The 23,434-nt window shown below is 48.3% G+C and overlaps 2 protein-coding genes across 4 annotated transcripts in view; one reads left to right on the top strand and one right to left on the bottom strand.

Moving 5' to 3' along the window:
• Grik4 (glutamate ionotropic receptor kainate type subunit 4) overlaps nucleotides 1–23,434 on the top strand; it is a 424,337-nt gene that overhangs the window by 164,922 nt on the left and 235,981 nt on the right. The gene's annotated exons all lie outside the window — the stretch shown is intronic.
• LOC148122330 (uncharacterized) lies at nucleotides 10,342–11,304 on the bottom strand (the record flags this gene model as incomplete). Its single annotated transcript, XM_087905106.1, has 1 exon — nucleotides 10,342–11,304. A coding segment is annotated over one exon (963 nt), but the record flags the coding sequence as incomplete, so codon positions are not given.

The following is a 23,434-nucleotide window of genomic DNA, read 5'->3' as shown; positions in this document are numbered from 1 at the left end:
ATAATGAGGTACATGTATGAAAATGCTGTAATGGAACTCATTACTTTTTATGCTAACTTAAAAAGTTAATAAAAACAAAATAAAACAAATGACCTGGACCACAGCATTATTAGCAACAGACTAAGAGCATATGGAACCCAGGTTTTCTCCCTGAGATTCAGACTCCATTGCTCACAGCCCAGGGAACTTAGAGTTTCTGCAGTTGGTGAGATGCCATGTAGACGGCTTAGTGTGCACAGTCAGACCACATCTGCTCTCCTTCCTCCCTCGTCTTCCTCTGCACCTCCTCAACCACATTTTGTACCTTGATTCCCTGACCTTATGCAGCTACTCACTGTTTCTGAGGACAGTCAGCGTTTTTCCTGCCTCATATTTTTGTTACTGGGGTCCCTTATACCCCACATGGCCTTCCGCTAGCCAGTCTGTCCTTTGCTCAAGATCCAGCTCATAATGAGACCTCCCTTCTAGAAACTTCTGTTGATGGAGGAGGGTTATCTGTCTATTGTGTTATTTTCATTGGTCAATAAAGAGACTGCCTTGGCCCTTTGATAGGACAGAAAATTAGGTAGGCGGAGTAAACAGAATAGAATGCTGGGAAGAGGGCAATGAGGCAGACACGATGGAGCCAGCCACCAGGTCAGACATGCTGAATCTTTTCCGGTAAACCACCACCTTGTGGTGCTACACAGATTATTAGAAATGGGTTAATATCAAGATATGAGAGTTAGTCAGTAACTAACTCTCTAGAGATAATGGGCCAGGCAGTGCTTAAATGAATACAATTTGTGTGTTGTTATTTCTGGGACTAAGCTAGCCGTGCGGGAGCCGGGTGAGGCGAAAAGCAGGCCTGCCCACAGCTCACTACATTCTGTGATGCCCCCAGACAGGGAGAATTATTTCCCCTCTGAAGTTCCTAATAACCCGCCCCTTGGTTAACGTGTGTCACGTGTCTACAGCAGTTTTCTGTGTCTGCAGGTGGTTGCCCTCCATGCACGCCAGAGCAGGCTCCTTCAAGGCAAGGGGGCATGTTCATGTCTCCATTGCAGCTCACAGGAAATTTGGTCATTTCTTTTACTCACTATGTATTTATTGATTAGATGAATAAATGAGTATCAAATCAGCTTTCCCAAAGTGACTTATGGAAGCGCGTAGGAGATCCGGGCAGACGGAGAACGGCCCGTGCAGTTTCTGCTGCTCTACCTAGATGCAGGTAGAGGTAGAGCTGCCCTCAGCAGCCCCGGTGCTCAGGCGGAGTTCTCCTGCCAGCACGTGAGTGGTGGCTGGTGTTCAAGGTCAGTCTTGGTATCCCTGCCGGATTGGCTTCTTCCCCGCCTAAGACAGCAGAATTCCTAGATGTTCAAGGAGTCTGTAGAAAATGATATGTATTTGCATATGACCTACACATGTCTTCTTGTGTACTTCAAGCCACCTCTAGATAATTTATAACTCTAATGTGATATGTGATGTAATGTAAATACCATGAAAATGCTATGTAGATAGATGTTACACCTCATTGTTTAGGGAATGATGATAAGAAAAAAGCTTGCACAGTTGAGTTTAGATGTAACTGTGCTCCATGGTTGGTCACGATTGTGGGGGGGGGCAGAACTTGCAGATACAGAGAGCAGATGCTAGATAAGAATGAGCCTGCCTGCGGCAGGAGAGGAGGCTCGGCAGTTAGAAACAGTGCTTTACAGGGAGCTAGAGTTTAGTTCCCAGAACCCATGCTGGGTAGCTCACAAATGCCTGAAACTCCAGCTCCAGGGGGATCTGATCCTTCTGGCCCCGTGGGCACTTACACATTCTCTCGCTCTCTCTCTCTCTCTCTCTCTCTCTCTCTCTCTCTCTCTCTCTCTCTCTCTCTCGCACACGCACACACGTTAGTTGGTGCTATCTACCTATAATGTTCTGCATCTCATATCTGAAAGCATCTTTTCGTTTGCACTTGCACCCAGTGGGGTTAGCTTTTCCATGGTCCGCCCACCCACATACTCTTGCTGCATGCCTCAGCCATGCCACACAAGGCTCAACCCTGCTACCCTGGCCCTCTGGTTTCAGGCTTCCATCACTAGAGTCGCCTGGATGTAACAGGAACGATCTACATCCATCTCACTGTTTCCAGAGTGAGGCTGAGCGTGAGCAGCATGGCAGTCAGAGCCCCTACTAATCATAAATTGAAGATTTGGAAGCAGCGGCTCCATGCGGAGAGTAAGGTGGGACCTGAGGGGAGCCGTAGCTCTCAAACAGGGACAGCAGCACGGAGAACCGTGGCTTTACTTTCGGGTGGCTTTGCACTGTCAGCTGTGTGCCTTGCCCCCTAACTACCTCACTGGTATAGTGTTCCCAAGGCCCAGATTTAACCTTCTCTTATTTTAGTTTCAGGCCATTTCTTTTTGTTATGGTGTCCCAAGCTGCCTGAAATAATTCTCGCCCTTCTTTTATGTGGCGCTGTCTCACATATTTATGGGAAGTTATCACATCCTCGCAGGTCCTGGTTCTCTAGTTTCTACATATTATGTTCCGTTAGCCCCCACTTATAGGTCAAGCCTTCTAATTCCTTTAATCATTTTTATTACATTTCTTCGTATTCAGTCTCTTTCTTTGGCTTCTTTTAGGATCAATAAGCCCCAAACTTCACAAGATTGACCCAACTTTGGGGCGATCAGGGACCGCCGCTATGGGAACTCTACCCATTGCTTTCCCTCTGATGACGTTCTTGTGAGATTTCCGTGTTACCCTGACCTCTGTTGTTCCTGGGTCAGCACCCTGAGCCTCCTCTTTGCATGGGTGGACTTTTTCTCTCCAATGGAGAAAGGCTTAGGAGACACTAAGGGCTCAAGAATAAAGACTTAGATGGCTCTGGGTGGAAGGAGGCACCAACATCTAGGATGTGTCAGACACCATCTGAGCCACTCAGGTCAGTGAATTATCTTCTCTCCTTTCAGTTAAGGAGGCCAGGCTTCAAAGGGTTAAATAACTTCCCCCAGCTCAGATAGCTAATAAGTGGCACGTGAGAGATTCAAACACATGCTCCAAGATGACCCCCAAACATCTTTTCTTTCCACTCTCTGTAGCCTCCTTTGAGGTGGGGAGGAGAATCCTTGGCAGGAGCAACCGAGCTCCACACAGTGGACAGGTGAGAGTTTTCATACTTCCTCCATCCCATTGAAGCCAGCACCAGGGAACTGACAGTTTTCTTCTTACATGGCCTGATCTAAAAGACAATTTCCCATGGCTTTGGTCTAAGCACTTTTCCCTTTAACCTGACTGAATCCAGCTTCTTTCCTGCCTTGTGAGTTGTGGGGCTTGTGTGTCTGCAAAGCCCATCAGTGGCCTGAAGGGCTATATTTCGGCTCCTGCTTCAATATCTGCTATTCCTGAGCAGGAGAGAACTTCTACTGTAGGCATTTCCCACCTGTTAGAGTGCCCCGACCCTTTCTTCCTCACTCTTCATGAGGGATAAAGTAAGGGGTACTTTCCTATGACACATGGTTGGCTTCAGGGGACAACACCTCCCATCTGGTCTCTTCCTGTGCAGGTGATGCAGTGTGGCACGGGGCCAGGATTTGATGGCTGACCCATCAAATCAATCAGAGTGGCTAGGTTTCAGTGGTAATGACTTGACAGCTGTCCTTTTTTGCTTCTCAGTGGGTTGGGAGGCACCTACCACTGTCCTGTTGTCTACTGTCCTACCCTGGCATACACCAAGGAATCCCCATCAGAAAATGCCAGGGGAGGACTTGGCTTGCCCACAAGCCAGGTGGCAGCATCTGATGTTCTGCAGGTGGACAGAGAATAGCTGGCCCGCCAGCTCTGGGAAGGGACTCCCGGCTTTGCTTCTCAGAATCGCCCTCCTTCCCTCCCAACTGTTGTCACTGAACTGGTCTTCATGCTGGGGACAAGAGCTATGTTTAAAGTGATTCCTGGGTAATCGTGATGGGACTTGCAGCATGGAACCCAGGGTACAGGCACCCAACAGCTGTACTGGAGATGGGAATGGTTTTTGAGAGAGATATAGTTGGTGCTGAGTTTAAGAACTGGCCACATGAACCAGGAGGCTGTTCCTTTTGGTTCTGAGGAAGGACATGCATCTAGAGGGGAAGACAGCCATAGTTCCTGTGTGCTGCAGTAGGAAACCTGAACTTCATTTTGAAACAACAGGGAGCTAGTTACTGAAGAGGGCCTTCAAGGAAAGAGCGTGTCTCAGCAATTTGTATTTTAGATGAATTAGTCAATGGTAGAATGGAGGGTCACATGTGAGGGGGAGGGTCACATGTGAGGGGGAGGGTCACATGTGAGGGGGATACGACTTTAAACAGAGATTAGTTAAGAAGCTTTTGGGATAACCCATCAGTCCACCTACCTACCCATTGATACATTCAATAAATATTTGTGGAGCTGAGCAGTAATGTGTATTGGGTACTTATACCTGGTCACAGAAATACACAGGAAAGCCTGTGACCTCCAACACTGACATAGGAGAGGTGAAGAAGTCCCATGGAGCAGGCAGAGGAAGGGAAATGAGCTGGAAGGTCTTTTGGCTCTCACAATAGCAGAATTTGGTCACTGTACTGACAGGAAGGTATTAGGCACAAAGGAAAAGGTGCTTAGAGGTCTCATTTTCCTGTTGGATGGTCCAGAGTCTTCGTCAGAAGGAGCTCCATCAGCATCTTTAGTATCACTATTGGATGTGCAAACTAAGGGCAAACGGTGTGCATTTGAGGCAGACAAATTAGCCAGTATCTTCCCCCATCTCTGCCCCAGTGCTTTCTCTGCCCTGCTGTAAAATCTCTGTCGCTGCCTCTCGCTGATGGAATAACTCTCCACCGAGGTGGTCGTTCAGCAGGTACCGATGTCACTGTGACGGCTGCTACAGCATCCCGTGGGCATCTCAGCAAGATAGCAGCAGGCGGCTGATGGAGAGGTCTGGAGCAGGAGGCAGGTTTGGGGCTGGAGGAGAGTTGGACATCATCAGCGACAGAAAACCTGAGCACGGACTAAATGAGTGGGGAACGAACAGGGGCTGGATGTCAAGCCACATGCTCCTTCCACTCTTCACACACTGCGACCTCCTGGGTTCCGTCTCCCCACTCTGAGCCTCAGTAGCCCTCATCTGTAAGTGAGAACAGACCCGATCAGTAGTAGTTAAGTGTTTTGTTAAATTAAAATCACGGGAAGAATTCTCAGTTTTAAAAAGCTGAGCATCTCTGGGGGAAGCAGAGCATCTCTGGTGATGTGGTGATTGATTGGGCTCTGTTCTTTACCTTACCTCTCTGCTCCCAGCTGTGGCGAGGTTTCGGGTACCAAAGGTGGAGATGGTACCTCAGGCTGCATGCAACTGAGGACAAGGGAGCCAGCACCGCCTTTAGACTGTTCCACTAAACCAAAGCCGTGCAACACTTTCATCTTTCAGGAGTCTAATTAAAATCCCAGCCCTTTAATTTGTTTTGCTTTCAAAAAGAAAAGACAGGACTAGCAGCATGGACCATAAAACATTGCAGCCCGTGGCTTGTCTCCATTAGCTCCTGCAGCCCTGGATCCTTCCAGGTTTTCATCCTCTGGCTTCATCATGGGAGCTCCATTATTGCCTTTATCCCCTTCAGAGCATTTAAGAAGATATTAAAAAAAAAAAAATCAGAGCCTTAACTGAAGCCGGGCTTGACGCTTTCTTACTCATTCTGAAGGTCGATGCGTCTGATGATCACACTCCAAAGGAAAGAACTGCAAGGTACTCCAGGCCTCAGTCCGGGAGCTCTGGGGCTGGAGAATGCGAGCCAAGTTAACACTCGTGAGCCAGGCTAGTTCCTATCTGTATCTGTAGCTTCTGGCTTCCCCGCATCCAGCCCTAGGCAGGGTGGTGTAAGTGGGCCAAGGGCTGTCAGCAGCTCCTAGCAGGTGTGCACATCCCGTTGACATTGCCATCTACAGAGTCTGCATTCCAGAGCTGAGTGATAGAGGTATGGGGAAAAAGTCTCATAGTATTTTAAGTAAGTGTTTAGCTTTGTTTAAGGCTACATTTGTAGCTATCCTTAGATGCATGTGGTCATGGCCCTCGGTGGCCTTACCTGTGAGAGCCAAACCGCCCCTGATTGTGACTCCTCGTGGAGTCATTCTGCCATCTTCATTCCGACCTTCTGTGCTGCCCATCTGTCTCCCACCCAGTTCCGACCCAGCCTCTGCCCCGTGTCACCTGATTCACTGCTTGAAGGGCTTTAGTGACTTGCTGGAGGGATTGTTTTGAAGACATACATCTGACCAGGTTCTGGGGGAGAGACTAGCTCTGGAATCCCTGAGGAGTCTGGGAGAAGCCTCTTTGCATACCTAGACATCTGCTTTCCAGCAGCAAGGGCACTTGCGGACGGCCATGCTTGTTAGAACTTTCATTTATGCAAAGGAAAGAGACGGGTCAATCTGTGGGGTCTGACCTCCCCACCGTCTCCCAGGCTGGAAAGCCGTCAAGGCAGGAGGCAGGGATGGCTCGGCTGTCTCAGCCTTGTTAGCCTGGCGGAAGGCCTGAGTTAAGCTGAAGCAAGCTGTAGGAGGCTGACACCCGTGTGACCGAGGTGAGCTGCGGTGTCTTTAGCGGGGTGACCTGGCTGGATTTTGATCAGCTTTGCAGAAGCCTGGCAGGTCAGTAAATGGAGCCACCACATGGATTCTATTTGGAGGTAATAGGATGAGTATGGGTTCCAGGAATCTCAAGGAACTCACAGAAATCTTTTTTGTGGACCAAAGGAAGCAGAGCGCAGGGCTTTCACAAGCCTCTCCTAAGGCCACGAGGCCTTTTCTCTTATGATGCTCTCCTTTCCTGGTAGAGGGATCCAGGCTGTCTGTCTTGGCAAAATGGGGCAGGGGCCTGGAAGTGCCCTGAGACTTGTCCTAGAAGTGACAATAGAGCTAACAAGCACTAATTGACTATTGATGCTGCAGGCTAATGAACCCTGGGAGCACAGAGAGAATGGAAAGATCTCTGCAGGGGCTGAGTCTGAACACATCTGTGCCAAGCATGTCTGCCCCCGTGGCAGCCAGAGTCTCTGCATCACGCACTCGCAGTCCTGCAGAATGGTGGGAACCCCGGAGTGTCAGGCTGTAGTGAAGCCCCAGCCTAGAGCTCCAGTCCGCTCACTTTACAGGGGGAAACTGAGGCCCAGGGAGGAAGGCAATGGGCTTGCTTAACTCCGCAAAGGTGGCTGATGTTTGAGTCAAGGTCAGACGTGTAGTTCAAGAAATCCAGTCCCTGGCTGGTGTGTGGTACCCTATGTGAAGGTGCATCCTGGTTTGGCATTCTTAGAACTTAGTGACAGGTAGCTTCAGAGTGTTGGAGTAAAAGTGACCAAAGAGGGACTTCTGTCCTGTGCCTGGACTCTCAGGGACAGCTGCTCAGGAGAGGTGGAGTCTGGTGACCTTCTGAGGAAGATTGTTCTAGAGAGAAGGGCCAGGGGAGATTCTGTGGTGGCGGAAGAAGCCTCAAAACTGAGCTTGCATGAGGCCCAAGGTCAGAAAGTGGAGGTTGGAGAGGTGACTTGGAGCCTGTGTCTGCCATGCAGCCCAGGCACAGTCTGGGGGAACGGTGGGAGTCATTGCAGAGGGAGACAGTGACTTCCTGACGTGTTCTTTGGAGAGAACAGAGGTGGCCCCGTGGCTGGAAAAGGCCTGGAGGAAGGCCTAGGGGATATCAGGGACCTCATCACTGTAGGGGTGACTGGTAAGGGCTGGCAGGAGAAAGCAGGGGCTGAGGACAGTCGCATTCCACAGTGCCAATACGGACTCTGCTTTTCAGACTGTCTTGCCATTCGCTTTCTCCACTCCTGCTTCTCAGAAGCATCTAGATACCTTGAGGTCTGGCTCCCATACTTTAAAGACCAAGGAAGGAAGTAGGGTTATGGTGAGATGGCCTCACATCAAGCACCCTGAGGCCAGATCCTCATCCAGGGTCCTCACCGCCATACCCCATCAATGTCCTCTTATCCTCCAAACTACTTTCCTTTCCCTCCCTGATTGGATAACGTTGCCGGACCCAGGGCCATCCACCTTGTGATCTAACATAGATCAAGAAATCAGTCTGCTCTTGAAGAAATGACTGTTTGAGCCCTGAAGTAGCTGTGTTGACTTTGGGGGTACAGCCTGAGTTGGTAGCTCATTCCTGATATTAATGCCCATAGCTGCTGTGTCTGAGCTAGGGAAGGGGATTCTTCCTTTTCAACCTCTGCACAGCAGGACCACAGAGCACTCAGCATCCTGGCTGGTGGGAAGGTGACAGTGGTACAGTCCCCAAATGTTGGTCTCTGCTCACTCTCTGGGTATGGTTTATATTGATCCTGTGTGTGGGTTTGAGGCTCTCCATCCTTTCTGAGAAGGGTAGGAATAGTTCAAAATGGTCTCTGCGGAGCGTCTCAGCCCCTCCCTGCCCCTTCTCATATCTGCCTGTGCTCCTCCCCCACCTCCCTCTTGTCTGAAGCCACAGTCTCTCCCTTTCATGTTCTGGGAACAAGGGTTGGAGTGGTTTGGTTCTGCCTGGTCTCCAGTGAAATCTAGTATCAGTCCGTAATGATCACCCTCCCAGCCACACAAAATGAGGAGCAGTCCTAGCCAGTTCCAGAAAGACTGCTTGACTGTGGGGCAACCCCAGACCCCTGCTGGGTCTCATACCTTAGATTTCCCGTTGCCATGGCATGAGCATGAAGCCAGCTGCTTCAGTCTGTTAGAGTTGCGTGTGACTCTCTGACCAGGTCCCTAGGCATGGCCAGCGTACTGTTCAGCAGTCAGGTACTGTGGGTGTGGGAAGAAAAAGTGGAAGGTCCCAGCACACAAACTCATCATCTTTTTTATCCCTTTAAGTCCTATCAGGGAAGTGTTTATAGAGCTGAGAAAATGGGGTATGAAGAGGCAGCATTGCTAGGGGGATAGAAATCAATGTTGGCCAGTAGGACTTTCTGTCATGGTGAAAATGCCTGCTTCAGGGCCACACACAGTCATCCAGCAATGAATGCAGGGGGCACAACCTGGCGGACCTCTCAACCATATTTTGACTTGACTTCAAAAGTCAGCTGTGCCCAGTGGCCATCTCCATGGACAGTGCAGTTGATTCTAAGTAGTCAGATCTGTATGTCAAGCCATGTCTGCCGAGTTGGAACCCGGATCTTCTAGCCATCCCTCTGCTCCTCAGGAAGGTTGTGGAATGTTCCAAAGGGAGCTGGGTTGACTGGAGATCATGAATCTTTGAAGATTAGAGTCAAAGGTGATGCTGTGTAGAACTCAGCGTCCCATCTCACATTCTGGTCCTTATTAGTTAATTTGCAAGCTCTCTGACAGGTTTGGTGCCTTCTCCCTCTACTGTCAGCCCAGTTCAGGCTGTGTGTTGGGTGGGGGGAGGCTGGGGAGGGTACCTAGAATATGTTTGTAGCAGCAGGCCGCTTGTTCGTCCTGACCACTTAGCTCCAAAATAATCACACAGAAACTGTATTAATTAAATCACTGCTTGGCCCATTCGCTCTAGTTTCTTATTGGCTAGCTCTTACATATTAATTTAACTAATTTCTATTAATCTGCATATCGCCACGTGGCTGTGACTTACTGGCTAAAGTTCCTGCGCCTGTCTCCAGCGGGGCTACATGGCGTCTCTCTGCCTTCACCTTCTTTCTCCCAGCATTCAGCCGAATTTTTCCCACCTAGTTCTGTTCTTCCTGGCTATAGGCTCAAAACAGTTCTTTATTAATCAGTGGTAATCACAGCATACAGAGGGAAATCCCACATCATATGTAACCATCTATAAATCCCACTACTTGTCTGTTTCCTTTGGGATGCTTTCCCTATACACTTCAAACCCTCTGAAATACTGTTGTTATAAACTTCCCATAGACTTGGAACATATCTTGTGTTATTGTCAGTATTTCAGTGATGCCCGTGTCCTGTCTCTTTCCTGCAGGTGAATGATGACACGTTCTATTTCTTATTCCTGGTGGGGATGGGAAGAGATGGCATGAAAGATTGTTCTTGTAACACCAGAGTCTGGAGTGATGCTCAGAAAACCGTGGGACTTCGATAAAAGGCTGTTTAATAACTGAATGGTGAAGTTAGAATCACATAGTCTTTGTTCAGGTTTCAGAGTTTCTGACCATACTAAGCCTATAATCAAGGGCCAAATGCGAAGCTGTTTGAAACCCAATTTGTTCATCTATCAAGTGTGATGACACTGGCTTTGTGTTCCCATGAGAACGGAACGAGATAATAGCTGTAAATGTCTTTGCACAGCCATGGACGCTCATCTCCTGATAGTGTTCCTTGTATTCCTTCTGTAGTAGTGCAGTGTACTCGGGACTGTGCTCCTGCCCTCCACGGTGCTTACTCCATGTCCTGACTATACCAGATTCTTGGGACTGTATTAGATTTATTGCTTGCTGGATACCTCTGGCCCCTGCTCAGGAGATGTGATGGAGTGAAGGCCAACAGGAAGCACTTGTGGGAGCCCAGGCTTAGAGGAGTCGTGGCCTCTAGCTCAGGTAGGAAGGCTGCTGGTAATTTGCAGAAAATCTCATTGCTCTTCCCAGGGGGCATCCACGTTCTTGAGATTGCAGAGCTGTCCTGTATCATCTTCCAGCTGGAAGAGAAGCCCTTTGCCTGTTTATTCACTGGTGTATCAGGGCAATTCCTTGTCTGGGGCAATGTGTGATATGGGGCAGGTGTGTGATATGGAGCAGGTGTGTGATACGGGGCAGGTGTGTGGTACGGGGCAGGTGTGTGATGTGGAGCAGGTGTGTGGTATGGAGCAGGTGTGTGATACGGGGCAGGTGTGTGGTACAGGGCAGGTGTGTGATGTGGAGCAGGTGTGTGGTATGAAGCAGGTGTGTGATACGGGGCAGGTGTGTGGTACGGGGCAGGTGTGTGATGTGGAGCAGGTGTGTGGTATGGGGCAGGTGTGCAATGTGGAGCAGGTGTGTGATGTGGAGCAGGTGTGTGGTATGGGGCAGGTGTGTGATGTGGAGCAGGTGTGTGGCATGGGGCAGGTGTGTGATGTGGAGCAGGTGTGTGGTACGGGGCAAGTGTGTGATGTGGAGCAGGTGTGTGGTACGGAGCAGGTGTGTGATATGGGGCAGGTGTGTGGTACGGGGCAGGTGTGTGATGTGGAGCAGGTGTGTGGCATGGGGCAGGTGTGCAATGTGGCACAGGTGTGTGATGTGGAGCAGGTGTGTGGTATGGGGCAGGTGTGTGGTATGGGGCAGGTGTGTGATGTGGAGCAGGTGTGTGGTATGGGGCAGGCACATGGTGTGGGGCAGATGTATGATATGGGGCAGGGGTGTGGTATTGAGTAGAATTTTTTGGATAGAAGAATGTTCACATATGAGCGTGTGAAGCAAGATTTTAGAACAGGAATCTGCAGCCTTGTTTTGGTAAATGACCCAAGAGTTGGTAGTTTCGCTCTGTGGGCCTCACTATCTCCATGGTGCCTACTCACCCTAGCCATGGCAGCTCAGAAAGAGCTATAGGTAACACACAAACTTCCCAGCAGAACTGTGTTCCAGCAAAGTGTAAGCACACCTTTCTTAGCTGCCCTGACACCACTGCTGAAGAGATCGTCCTTGTCACATTATTTTCAGTATCCCGGCATTCTCGTGAAATCACCTGACTATAGATCCTGGACTCTGAATTCTATACTGTTGATCTGCTCGTCAGCCTGTTGTCAGTGCCATACAGTTTTGTTAATGTAGCTTTGTGACTATTTTTTTAACAAAAAGATGTGTTGGCCAATTTTATTTTTTCTTTTTTACCTATTCAGGATCTCTTTCAATTCTATATGAACTGGAAAATCATATTTATTATTTCCTTTTAAAAATGGCAAGTTTTGTATGTGTGTGTGTGTGTGTGTGTGTGTGTGTGTGTGTGTGCATGTCTTTGTGAGGTGAGAGGTTCCTCGCTCAGTGTCTTCCTCAGTTGCTACCCATCATATTTTTTGAGACAGTTTCTCACTGAAGCTGGAGCCCACTGATTGTGTTAGACTATCTGGCTGGCAAGCCCCAGAGATCTTTTTGTCCCTCCATCCCCTGCTCTGGGGTTATAGGTGCATGCTGCTGTCATTTGGGTTTTTAAATGGGATCTAAACCCAGGTCCTCAAGCTTTTATGCCACCCACTTTAGTGACTGAGTCATCTTCTCAGCCCCACTATTGGACTTTAGTAGGGCCTGTGTTGAATCGCTTTGGAGAATATTGTCGTTAACAATATTAATTCTTCCAAGTGAAGAACCCGAGATTTCTCTGCATTTAATCAGATTTTATTTGTTTGTTTGCGACTGAATCTCATTCTGTAGCCCAGGACCACCTTTGCCTCATGATAATCTTACCTTGACCTCCCAAGTGCCAGGATTATAGATTTAAACCTCCACTCACAGCTTTTAACCATGTCTTTAATTCCTTTCAGCACTGTTTTCTGGTTTAATATGTGTTTTGCCTTTTTGGTTTAATTTTTTACCTAGATATTTTATTCTTTTTAAGATGACATGCTTTTATATAATATGCTATTACAAGTAGACATGCTTTCTTAATTTTCTTCTCAGATCATTCGCTGTCAGCATTAAATAAATCTAGAAAGCCAGCATTTGTGTATGTACATGTGTGTTTGCGTGTGTATGTGTGTGTATCTGTCATCAGCAACATAAGAAGGTTGGGCTTGTACCTCATGTTATTCTATATATAAAAATCAACTCAAAGTGGATTAGACAAATCCAACATAACATTTAAAACAGCTATGAGTAGAGATCATGGGTCATTTCCTCATGAAGATGGCTGTTGTGTTAGTCGATGTGTTCATGACTTTTCTTCTTGTGTGACAAAAACACCTGACAGATGCAGCTAAGAGGAGGAAGGGCCTCCTTGGGCTCAGGGTTTGCAGGGTTAGTCAGTTACAGAGGGTAAGGTGTGGCAGCCACAGGAGTCAGGCATGTATTGTGATCTCCAGTGGCTACATTGTGTCTCCAATGGTCATGTTGTATCTTCAGTGGTTACATTGTGATCTCAAGTGGTCACATTGTGTCTCCAGTGATCACATTGTGTCTCTATACAGTCACTTTGTGTCTCCAGCAGTCACATTGTGTCTCCAGTGGTTACATTGTGTCTCCAGCAGTCACATTGTGTCTCCAGCGGTTACATTGTGTCTCTAGCAGTCACATTGTGTCTCCAGTGGTTACATTGTGTCTCCAGCAGTCACATTGTGTCTCCAGTGGTTACATTGTGTCTCCAGTCACAAAGCAGTGACATGAAAGCTGATGCTCAACCGGCTCCCCTCTGTCCTTTTTATTCACCTTAGGATCCCAGTTCATGGCATGGTGCCATCTATATTCAGGGCGGGTCTTCCTTCTCTCTGGAAGCTCCGTCACAGACTTGCCCAGAGGTGTGTCTCCTAAGTGGTTCTGAACCTAGTCAAGTTCAGTGAAGGTGAACAGTGACTGTCAGCTTCTAGTAACTGTAATAAATACCTAAACTGTCACCTTATGAAGACAGGAGATTCACCTTGGTCCATAATATGAGGGGTTTCAACCCACATATCTGGAAGACCCATTGTTTTTAGATAACATCCTTTTGCAGGCACATGCTTGGTGACCTGAAGCCTACCCAGCCGGTACCAGTTCGTCAAATTCCTTTTACCTCTCAATAGCACCAAACAGGGATTATCCATTTAGCACACTGCAGATCAAACACACTAGTGAATTCTTAGATTTTTTTGGCCTAAAGCAAGGTCACCAAAGCAAAAGTCCAGAGATTGCCTGTTAACTTAAAACCTCTGTGTAGCAAAAGCCATTATCCAGGACGTGTGAAAAAAAAAACCCTACAGAATGGAAGGAAATACTTGCAACCATATATTTGATAGGGCTTTGAGAATCAGAATGTATAAAGAACCCATGCAACTCAACTACAGGAAGTTAAACACTCTGATTATAACAGAATGCAGATCTGAATAGACATTTTTCTAAAGAATATAGCCAAATGGCCAAGGAGCACCTGAGAAAATGTTCAGTTCCATTGATCCTTAAGGAAATGCAAATCAAACCTGTAATGAGATAACCACTTTATGCTCACCAGGATGATCACCTATGAAGAGTAAAGACTAAAATTAAAACTACCCAGAAAAATAGCAGGTGTTAGGAAGGGTGTGTGGAAGCGGGATTTTATTCTTTCACTGGTGGGAAGGTAAAATGATGCAGCCACTGGGAAAAGTGGCTTGCAACTCCTCCAAAAGCTAAACATGTAATTACCATATGGACCAGTGACTGCGTTCCTTATTCTCTAAGAGAAGCAAACCCAGCTGTCCACACAGACACTTATACAAGCATTTAAAGTAGCACTATCCAGAACAGCCAAAGCGGGGGGACATCCCAAATATCAGTCAACAGCTGAATGCATAAGCAATTGCAGTCAGTCCATAGAATAGAATATTATTTCAGTATAAAAAGGAATAAAAGCACTGATCGAAACTAGAGCCTGAGTGAACATTACACAAAGGAAATCACAGAGATAAGTCTAGATAAATCTAGATAAACCCGAGAGAGAGAGAGAGAGAGAGAGAGAGAGAGAGAGAGAGAGAGAGAGAGAACAGAACAGTGGTTGCCAGAGATAGAGGGTGGAGGGGATGGGGAACGATCTCTTAAAGGACATGGGCATGCCTCTGAGGTGCTGAAAAAGTTTGGAAGCTGCACAGAGATGGTGGTCATATAACATGGCATATACACAGCACTGCTGAATTCTGCACGAAAATGTAAACATGCACTACGGCCCTGCAAAATAATGTTTCAATTCAAACTAAGTCAGGTTTGACACAGCCATCATGAGATGACTCAGCAGGCAAAGGCGGCCAAACCCGACGACCAGAATTCCATCCTGGGACTCACATGGCAGTGGAGAACTGACAGCTGCAAGTTGTCCTCAGGCCTTGCCATGCTTGCCATGTTGTGATACTCCCCTCCTCTATGCATGTACACGCAGAAATCCATCAACCAACCAAGTAACCTATCAGACTCAGGCCAGGTAGATGATGCTTGTTATGAAAGCGTGAGGACCCGAGTACAGCACCCACATAGAAGGTGGGGGTAGTGATGTCCTCCTATTATCCCTACTCTGAGAAGGTGGAGAAGGATTGATCCTGGGAGCTTACTGACCAGCCAGTCTAGCTGAATCCATGACCTCCGTGTTCAGTGAAAGACTAAGGTCGAGAGTGATTGAGGACAATACCTGGTATCAACTTCTGGCCTCTACACGCATGCACACATACATATATGTACACACATGTGCACATACCCACATGGACACACCACACCTACAATACCCTTCCTCATCCATGTTGTGTCCCTCCTTCCTTCCCTCCCCCCACCCCCATCATCAAACAGACGACATGATTTGGCCTGTGGCCTGTAGTGCTTTGATTCTTTCTACTATATTGTTTTCAACCTGCAAGCCAAGACCCATTAGTGTTGTGGAAATCAGTTTAGGGTCACAACCAGCAATTTTAGGAAAGTGGGGGGAAGCAGAATTGAGCACGAGTGGAGTCTAAGTCAGGAAGGTGTTACCACTCGCAAAATGTTTGTTGGGATTATATATATATATATATATATATATATATATATATATATATATATATATACAGGAATGGGCGTCCTGTTTGATGATGTGACACATATGGCCATGTTTGGGCCATGGCCCTTGCAAACTTAGATACTTTAATAGTTCTGTGGCCTATTTTTTTCAGGGTTGAGGATGTTAAACTCAGTGCCAAAGCCTAAAGACAAGCTACATCTCCCACTCAGTTTTTACTGGAGCAGCCCAGACTTCTGCTTGCCTTCCATCTTTGCCGCAGTGACACCTGCAGGACATCCTCCTCTGGCAATCCCAGAGGACTTCTTCCCAATGTCCAGCCTGTCCTTAGCTTTCCGTTGGACACTCAGGAGCCACCCTAACAAGTTCACTTGGCATCTGCTCAGGGTAGACAGAAGAGCTTCTTCCACTGTCTGTAGGAGTCTTGTGGTCTGTTCTATAATCCAGAAAGCACCAAGCACTCTAGGCCAAGGTGTCCCATACATGGCCCATGGCTTACATGTGGCCCATGATTAGAATGACTGCAGCCCAACTTGAGATATTTTTTTCCGCTATTTTTAATAACTTGATTGTGTGATTGGTTCTAGAGACAAGGTCATGTTATAATGCCACACAAAATAAACATATATGTATGCATACATATATGCTCTTGCAACCTGCAGGACACCCCTGTTCTAGACTGACCTTGATTTCTACAGAGGCTTCTTAGTAACATGTTTTTACTACCAGTTATACTCCTGGCTGCCCTGTGTCCAGGCCATGTCCTCTCATGCCAGCATTTGTTCCTGGTTCTTATCTCCTGGCCAAATGGACCTCAGCATTGTGTCCGTCACTCTCACCACTTGCTCCCACTCTGCTTTCATAATGATGGATTAGTCGGCTTGCATGGGCTCGAGTGGGAATACATACCTGGGTGTAGACGTACAGGGTGGGAAACACTTCTCAGGCCTGCCCTTGGTCCATCCCTTTCTTCTGACCTGGAAGACTCACATGGAGCTTGTGGAGAAGCCGTGGGGCGGGGGAGTATACCGGACAGCTACACTGTTGATGTGTGTGTGGTATGCTCTGAGGCTTCCAACTGTACGACATCCCCAAAAGGTGCGTGGTCCGTTGACATCCCACAGAACACCCAAGCTACTATGGCCTTTGTCACATAGGACATATAGGCTACCTGTTCCATGCAGTGCCAGAGACCATGGGGAGTTGTGTCTAGGGGTGGCCAGTAGCCCCCACTTCCCTGTTCCCCACCCGCCCTGCCAGTGTCCCGATTTCAGGTCTCTGTTCTGTGGGCACATGCTCCTGGGTGGCCCCGTCTCCTCTCAGTAGTGTTCTTTGTTGTCATTATCATGTTGTACCAGGTGTTGACATCTGCGTCACAATGCTGTCATCTGACAGTGACAGGCCTCATGAAAGGAACCTGCGTCTACAGATCTGCTCTGACTCTGGCAAAGATCCTAGAGCACCGAAGTGCTCCTGGGATAACCCTGCGGGGCCTTCTGTCTCCATCAGCTCTGAGCCACCAGCTTGCGGTGAGAGAGCTCCCTTCCAGGAGAGGGCTCTCCGAAGGGGCCTGCAGAGTGAAGTCCACTTGCAGAGACCTAGAGACATGGGAGTGGACGGGGAAGAGACAAGATCCTAGGGAATGATGAGAAGGAAGGCTCTTGGTACGTGAGTTAGACTTCATGCCCTGGGAGGCAGAGTCACAGGGGAAATCTGAATCTGTCGCCGTCTGAGACCCACTGCTCTGGACAGCAGCCTGCAAGCCCAGCCATTCTGCTGGAGGGAAAGCTAGAGGAAGTACCTGCCACTGGGGCTGATTCCACGGGGATCTTTGTCCCCAGGGCAACCCACACCTTTTCCTTTCGCCATGGGACCATGTGACTCTGGCAGACTGATAAATGTAAGTGAGGGCGGCCCAGAGGCTTGGCTTCCAATGCATAACCAACTCAGTTGTCTATGACAGTGAATCAGTGCATCCCAAACCTTCAAGGCTTGGCACAGCAGCTGCTGGTGCTTTAGTTCACACATCTTCAGTTTGCCGAGGTTCAGTGGGGGAAGGTTCTAGGCACATCCGTGCTGCCTCCATTGAACCACCTGTTGGGATGTCTGGGGGAGCTCCTCCAAGACAGCTCACAGGTAGAGTTGGCAGAAGTGCTAACTGTGGGCTGGAATCTCTGCTGGAACCAGAGCCTGAGACCCTCTCCTTGTGGCTCTCTGGCAATTTCCAGGCTGAGCTGGAGAAACTCAAATGACCCATCAAGATGTGGCCTTGTCTCTTAGGACTGAGCTAGGAGAAGTCATTTAAGATCATCTAGAACAAAGATGGCCAATCTTATTTTTTATGTAATTAAATGATTTTATTATTTATATCTATGTGTACGTGTGTGTGTATGTTAGTGTGGGCAGGTACATGTGTGTCGCATGTATATGGAAGTCAGAGGACAGCCTCAAGCGTCATCCCCAAGGAAACCATTCATCTCCTTCCAGGCAGGGTCTCTCATGGGCCTGGAGCTCACCAATTAGGCTAGGCTGCCTGATTAGTGAGCCCCAGAGATCTCCGTCTCTACCTCCCTGCTGTTGAGATTATTAGCATATGGTGCATGTCCAACATTTTTATATGGCTTCTGGGAATTCAAAGTCAGGACCCTTTATTGGTTGAATTATCTCCCTGGCCCAATATATCCAACCTTTTGACAGGTTGGATACCACACTGCCGTCTACAAAGTTCATGGTTGAGTATTACTCAACCAGGCTACAAAATAAATCACATAATACTTTAAGTTAGTTCAAGACTGAATTTGGCAACATTTGTAGCGTCATCCTAGATTTAAAGGGAGCGGCAGACTCAGTCTGTTAATGACTGGTGCAGACTAGAGGCACACCATATGAAGACCACAAGGCTGAGAGATGGCACTGAGAGATGGACATTTGGAGAAAATATAGCTAATGCAGAAAAATGGCCATATTTGGATGTCACCAGGCACTGACCCCTAAGGGGATTTTTTTTTTTGAGTGGACACAGATACACTGATGAAGAAAGGATTTTCCTGCAGGCACAGGGAAGGCTCCAACCTGGGTTTCTTCACTTGCTCTGTGTACGGGAAGTAGGCCAAGCTTTTTACTTGCGACTTTGACGTATGCAAGGGAGTCTTTATGAGAGAAGTTCTGGATGGAGTTCTGTTTGCTGCATCTCCTCTTCCCACCCTTAGGTCAGTCCTGACACACATCCCAATGACAGAGAAGCCTCATGCAGGTGGGGAACAGAAAGACCTGCGCTGGGCAGCCTGGCAGAGACAGGATATGCACAGGGTCTTTGAAATGTTGGCATGGCAGCAGGTAGACTGGCTGGCGTGGATTTTTTTTTTCAATTTGAATCTCCAGGGCCACATCAGGAAGATGCCCTCAGCCCAGTGCTCCTGAAGGGAACACAAGCAGGCTCTGGAGGCAGCTGCTTGTTGTGGTAATGAAGCTGCCCTGCTAAAGGTTAATTGTCCTCAGCTGTGTGGGCTGAAAGCGGTTGCTGAGATCCAGCTCCACTGTCCTCATATTCCGTGGCAGCCTTTCTGCCGCTGAGACCTGCTGCTGGGGGTAGGGCTAAGACTGCCGTCCACAGATGGTTCTCTCCCAGCTGCCGTCCCACTGTGCATCTGTGGTACTCCTGCGAGCCAGCTGGCTCCTCGCTAATGGCCGAGAATCGGAGAAAACTCTAGGTTGTCACCTTTACCTTTTCTGGCCTGTGGAGATTTATAAAAACCACGAGATTGGGGATAGTCTCGGTGGGCAGGAGGTACAGAAATAGTCGTCTGGAGAGCCCGGCAGCTCAGGAATTCAATCTCTCCTAAGCCACCGTTTTCAAAGGGAGGCTCAAGGATCACCTATTCAGCATCTTACTCAGCCAGCTTATTAAACATATAGACTTCAGGCACCAATGTCCGAGTCAGTTCTCTGCATTTTAACAAGCACCCTGGAGTTGGAAGCTCAGGTCTCATCCCATGGTCCACGCTTCCTTTTGTCTCTCTGGAGCACCTCCTTTGTGATACTGATGGTATTTGATACCAGAGATGTGAGGATAAATAAGACAAGGTATCAGCCAGGGAGGAGATAATTGTTTCAGAAATTCTTGCACTAAACTGCATTTTCTGGACCAAAAGAAAAGAAAAGAAGGAAAAAGAAAAGAAAAGAAAAGTGTATGTGGGGGTGGAGGTGGGGGGATGAATCACTTCCACTAACTCTTCCTATCTTCCAGGATTCTCTGCAAATGCTGTCTAGCTTATAGAAAATGAAAGGTCATTTGGACAGGAGCCCTGGGGATGTGATGCCATCTGGATTGGCAGTGTGAGATTTTAATAACAACTACACTTTAGTTTCCTACGACCCCTCTGACTAGCCCTGCAAATAGACAGATCTAGGAGTATTTGCCGCCTGCACGGGATGCTTTGGACAGCTGTTCACCTATTTCCCGAAGCCCCTTCCTTTGCAGTTTTTTGATTATGCAAAGCAAGCCTCAGTTTTTCTTTACAAAGTAGAATACAGGCTGGGGAGACCACTCTGTTGCCAAAGCACTAGCTGTGCTAACGTGAAAGCCCCAAGTTCCACCCTGAGCTCGTGTGGAAAAGCTGGGCATGCCGTGCACACCCGTAATCCCAGAGCAGGGAGGTGGAGACCAGAGGATCCCTTGGGGTCCCTGACCAACATACCCTAATTGGTGAGCTGCAGGCCAGTGAGAGAGCCTGTCTCAAAAAATAAGGTAGACTGTGCCTGAGGAACCCAGCAGTGTAGAAGAAAGCATGTGATGTCAGAGTTCCGTCTCAGCTGTCTTTAAGACTCCATGTGTGTCCCTCTGACTCTCTCTTCCCGTCTGTCACATTAGCCGTCCCGCCATGTGCCTTATGAAATCTGACACCTAAGGCAGCTGAGGGTCCTCGGGAAGGGAGCTGCAACCCCAGGCATGCAAAGCATTATGGTTAATCACCAGAACTTGATACCCTGGCTTCTGAAGTGCTTCTGTGTCTCAGATGGAAGGAGAACAGGGAGAAGCTCAATGGAGTGATTGACCTCATGTCACATCTTTGGAGTCTCCAAATACAGATTTCCTGTATTCCAATTAGGCCTTATAAAAAGTTAGAGAAATAGGTAAGACAGATGTTATCACTTCAGTGAGGAGATTGGACTAGATAGTTTCTGGGGCCTCTTCCAGCTCTCAAATTGAATGATTCTGCTGTTTGCCAGATGAGAAAACGGAATTGGACTGAACGGAAGCCCTGGGAGGTAGGAGGAGGTGGCTGAGACCACAGGATCTCTAGGGACAAGAGTTGAGTGTATGTGGGTCCCCTGGCCTCACTGCATCCTCATCTGCTTTGCTTGTCATAAGGGCCGTCACCCCCCTCTGCGTCTTCTCTAGCTGTCTGACCTGTGTGGACAGATCGGTCCTTTTCTCCTCGGCGCTGTCACTCACAATAGAGTCTGGCTGCATAGATTTGGATATTTGGGGCAGTTGCTGTATACAAGGGCAAAGAGCTGGAGCTCTTTCTCCATGGAGGACAGGTCACCACCAGATTGTCCTCAGTGGCATGGAGGCTTAGCCATGGAGACTTGCCCACTCACGCCTGGCTCCTTCCTCTGCTTTCTTTACCAGTGGGGAAGGCAGAATGGGCGGTCGGTTCTGCTTTGCTACTTTAGGCATTAATGGTTTGCATTATTTAAAGTTGGTTTGTGTGCCGGGAGGCACAGAGTAAGGAAGTGGGTAAATATATAAGCCAGGAGCTGTGTGAGCACACCAGGACTGGTGTGCCCTGGAGGCCAGGGCAGAACGCAGGCACTCAGCATCCCTGCCTTCCTTAGCCTGCCTCTTCCAGGTGGGGAGGGAACATGAAGGGCCTTGCTCTCCATTCTGGGTCACACTGAGCTGCAGGAGGGCACCAAGCGTCGAGGCAGGCTCTGATTAATACTGCACCAGGACTTGGTGTGTCGGGAAAGCATGCCTTCCTCGAGAGACATTAAATATTAATAGCAGCAATACAGGCAGAGGGTAAACAAAGCGAGTTGTCAAATGTTCATTTTTAAGGGCAGCGGTGTTCCCTCTGTGACTGGGAGTAGAATGAGTCCTTCAAGAGAGGATCAGAGGCTATGAGCTCCTAGGGTCCTATTCCACTGGCTCAACGAGTCAGGGCCAGACTTCACGGTCACAGGAGGAGAAGCATCCGGGCCTGCGCCTGACTGCACGGCTGTGGGTCTTTTTGGAAGCAGTGCTGCGTCCTCGTCTGGCTGTCCTTTCTAGGGATGTCTGTCAGGATAGCCCCAGTTCAGGAGGACAGAGATTCCTGGGTGAGAAAGAGCCCCACAGAGTCATCTCTTCTGATCTCTTACCACCTGGCAAAATCGTATCAGACACTTAGATCCTCCAAGGTTTTCAGAAAGAACTTCGTCACTTGTGCATCGCAGGACCAGTCACTGGGGAGGCCTTTGTGGGGGAGGGGCTAGCCCCCCAGGATCCCGAGGGCAGGGCAGATAAACTTCAGCACTGGTCTGCAGGCCAGAGGCAGTAGTTGTGGTCTATAAGGGGTGGCGGGCTTGGTAGTTCCCCAGTGCTGGTGTCTGAGCCGCACATTTAGAAACCAACTCGTCCACAACTGAGCTCTACGTGTCTCCTTTCCATGTCACGGGTTGCACTGTGCTGTGCACTTTGCAAGTTCTTCAGGAGGCGAGCATGGGCGTAGCAGACAAAGTCTGCTGTCTCTACCCAGCCCAGGCTCAGCAGGGAAACCTAACAGATGGATCGTGAGCAGTAACTGTAAAGCGGGGGTAAGCACTCCATATTGAAAAGGTAAGGCGTTGAGGAAGACTGTTTTGTAGGGGTGGTAGAAGGGTGCTTCTCAGAAGAAACAATGGGGATGGCAGAGTGCCGGTGTCTAGCCATGTGGGATGCTTAGTAGAGGATGGGCAGCAAATGGGCAAAAAGGCAGGGAATGAGAGCAGAGGCAGGATTTAAGAGAGACAAGGGACCAGGCTTGCTGGCCCTACAAAGTGGAGTTTCTGAGCCAGGCAGCATGTGTCTGAGCCAAATGCAGCCAGGCAGTAGACCCTCCTCTGAATGCAGTGCTCTGGGCTGTGTGGGTGCCGAATCATGGAGACCAACGACCACCATTTTCATTCCTAACTTCACCCTCTGCTCATACCTTGCCAGAGTCAGAAAACTCACAGCAGCCTGGCTGTCCATCAGTTTTCCTTCTGTTGGCCTGGCTTGGCCAGCTTCTTGAGTCTGCAAAGTGATCTCTTACTCTTTCAGACACTCCCGCTATGCACTGAAAGTCAGCAGCCATGGGATGTGTGTTTCTCTTCCTAGGGTTGGGCATCTCCCACTTCTTCCTTCACTTCTCATATGGTTTGATTTCTCTGTGTCACCAGCTCAGATCTCTTGTGGATTTGTTTGTTTTGTTTGACTTTTTATTTTTTAAAGCTTGTCACAGTCTTTCTGCAAGGGTTAACTATCTAGTCATAGTGCTCTATGTTAGTCGGACTGGGGCTTTGTGTGTCCGTTTATGGTTTCTGTGTGTCTGGTGTATGTGTGTGTGTGTATGGTGTATGTATGTATATGGTATATGTGTGTATGGTATGTGTGTATGGTATGTGTATGTATATGGTGTGTGTGTATGTGTGTATATGCCACGTGTGTATGGTATATGTATGTTGTTTAGGTATAGTATGTGTGTGTGCTATGTGTGTGTTGTATATGTATGGTGTGCATGAGTGTGTGTGTGTGTGTACAGTATATGTATGGTGTGTATATGGTGTGTGTTTGCTATGTGTGTGTATGGTGTGTATGTATGGTGTGCATGAGTGTATGTGTATAGTGTATGTA

This window comes from Myodes glareolus, chromosome 4 (assembly GCF_982192425.1).
Source record: "Myodes glareolus chromosome 4, mMyoGla1.1, whole genome shotgun sequence".
Classification (NCBI taxonomy): domain Eukaryota; kingdom Metazoa; phylum Chordata; class Mammalia; order Rodentia; family Cricetidae; genus Myodes; species Myodes glareolus.
Note: the sequence above shows the minus strand (reverse complement) of the source record. Positions and strands in the feature narration are given on the sequence as shown.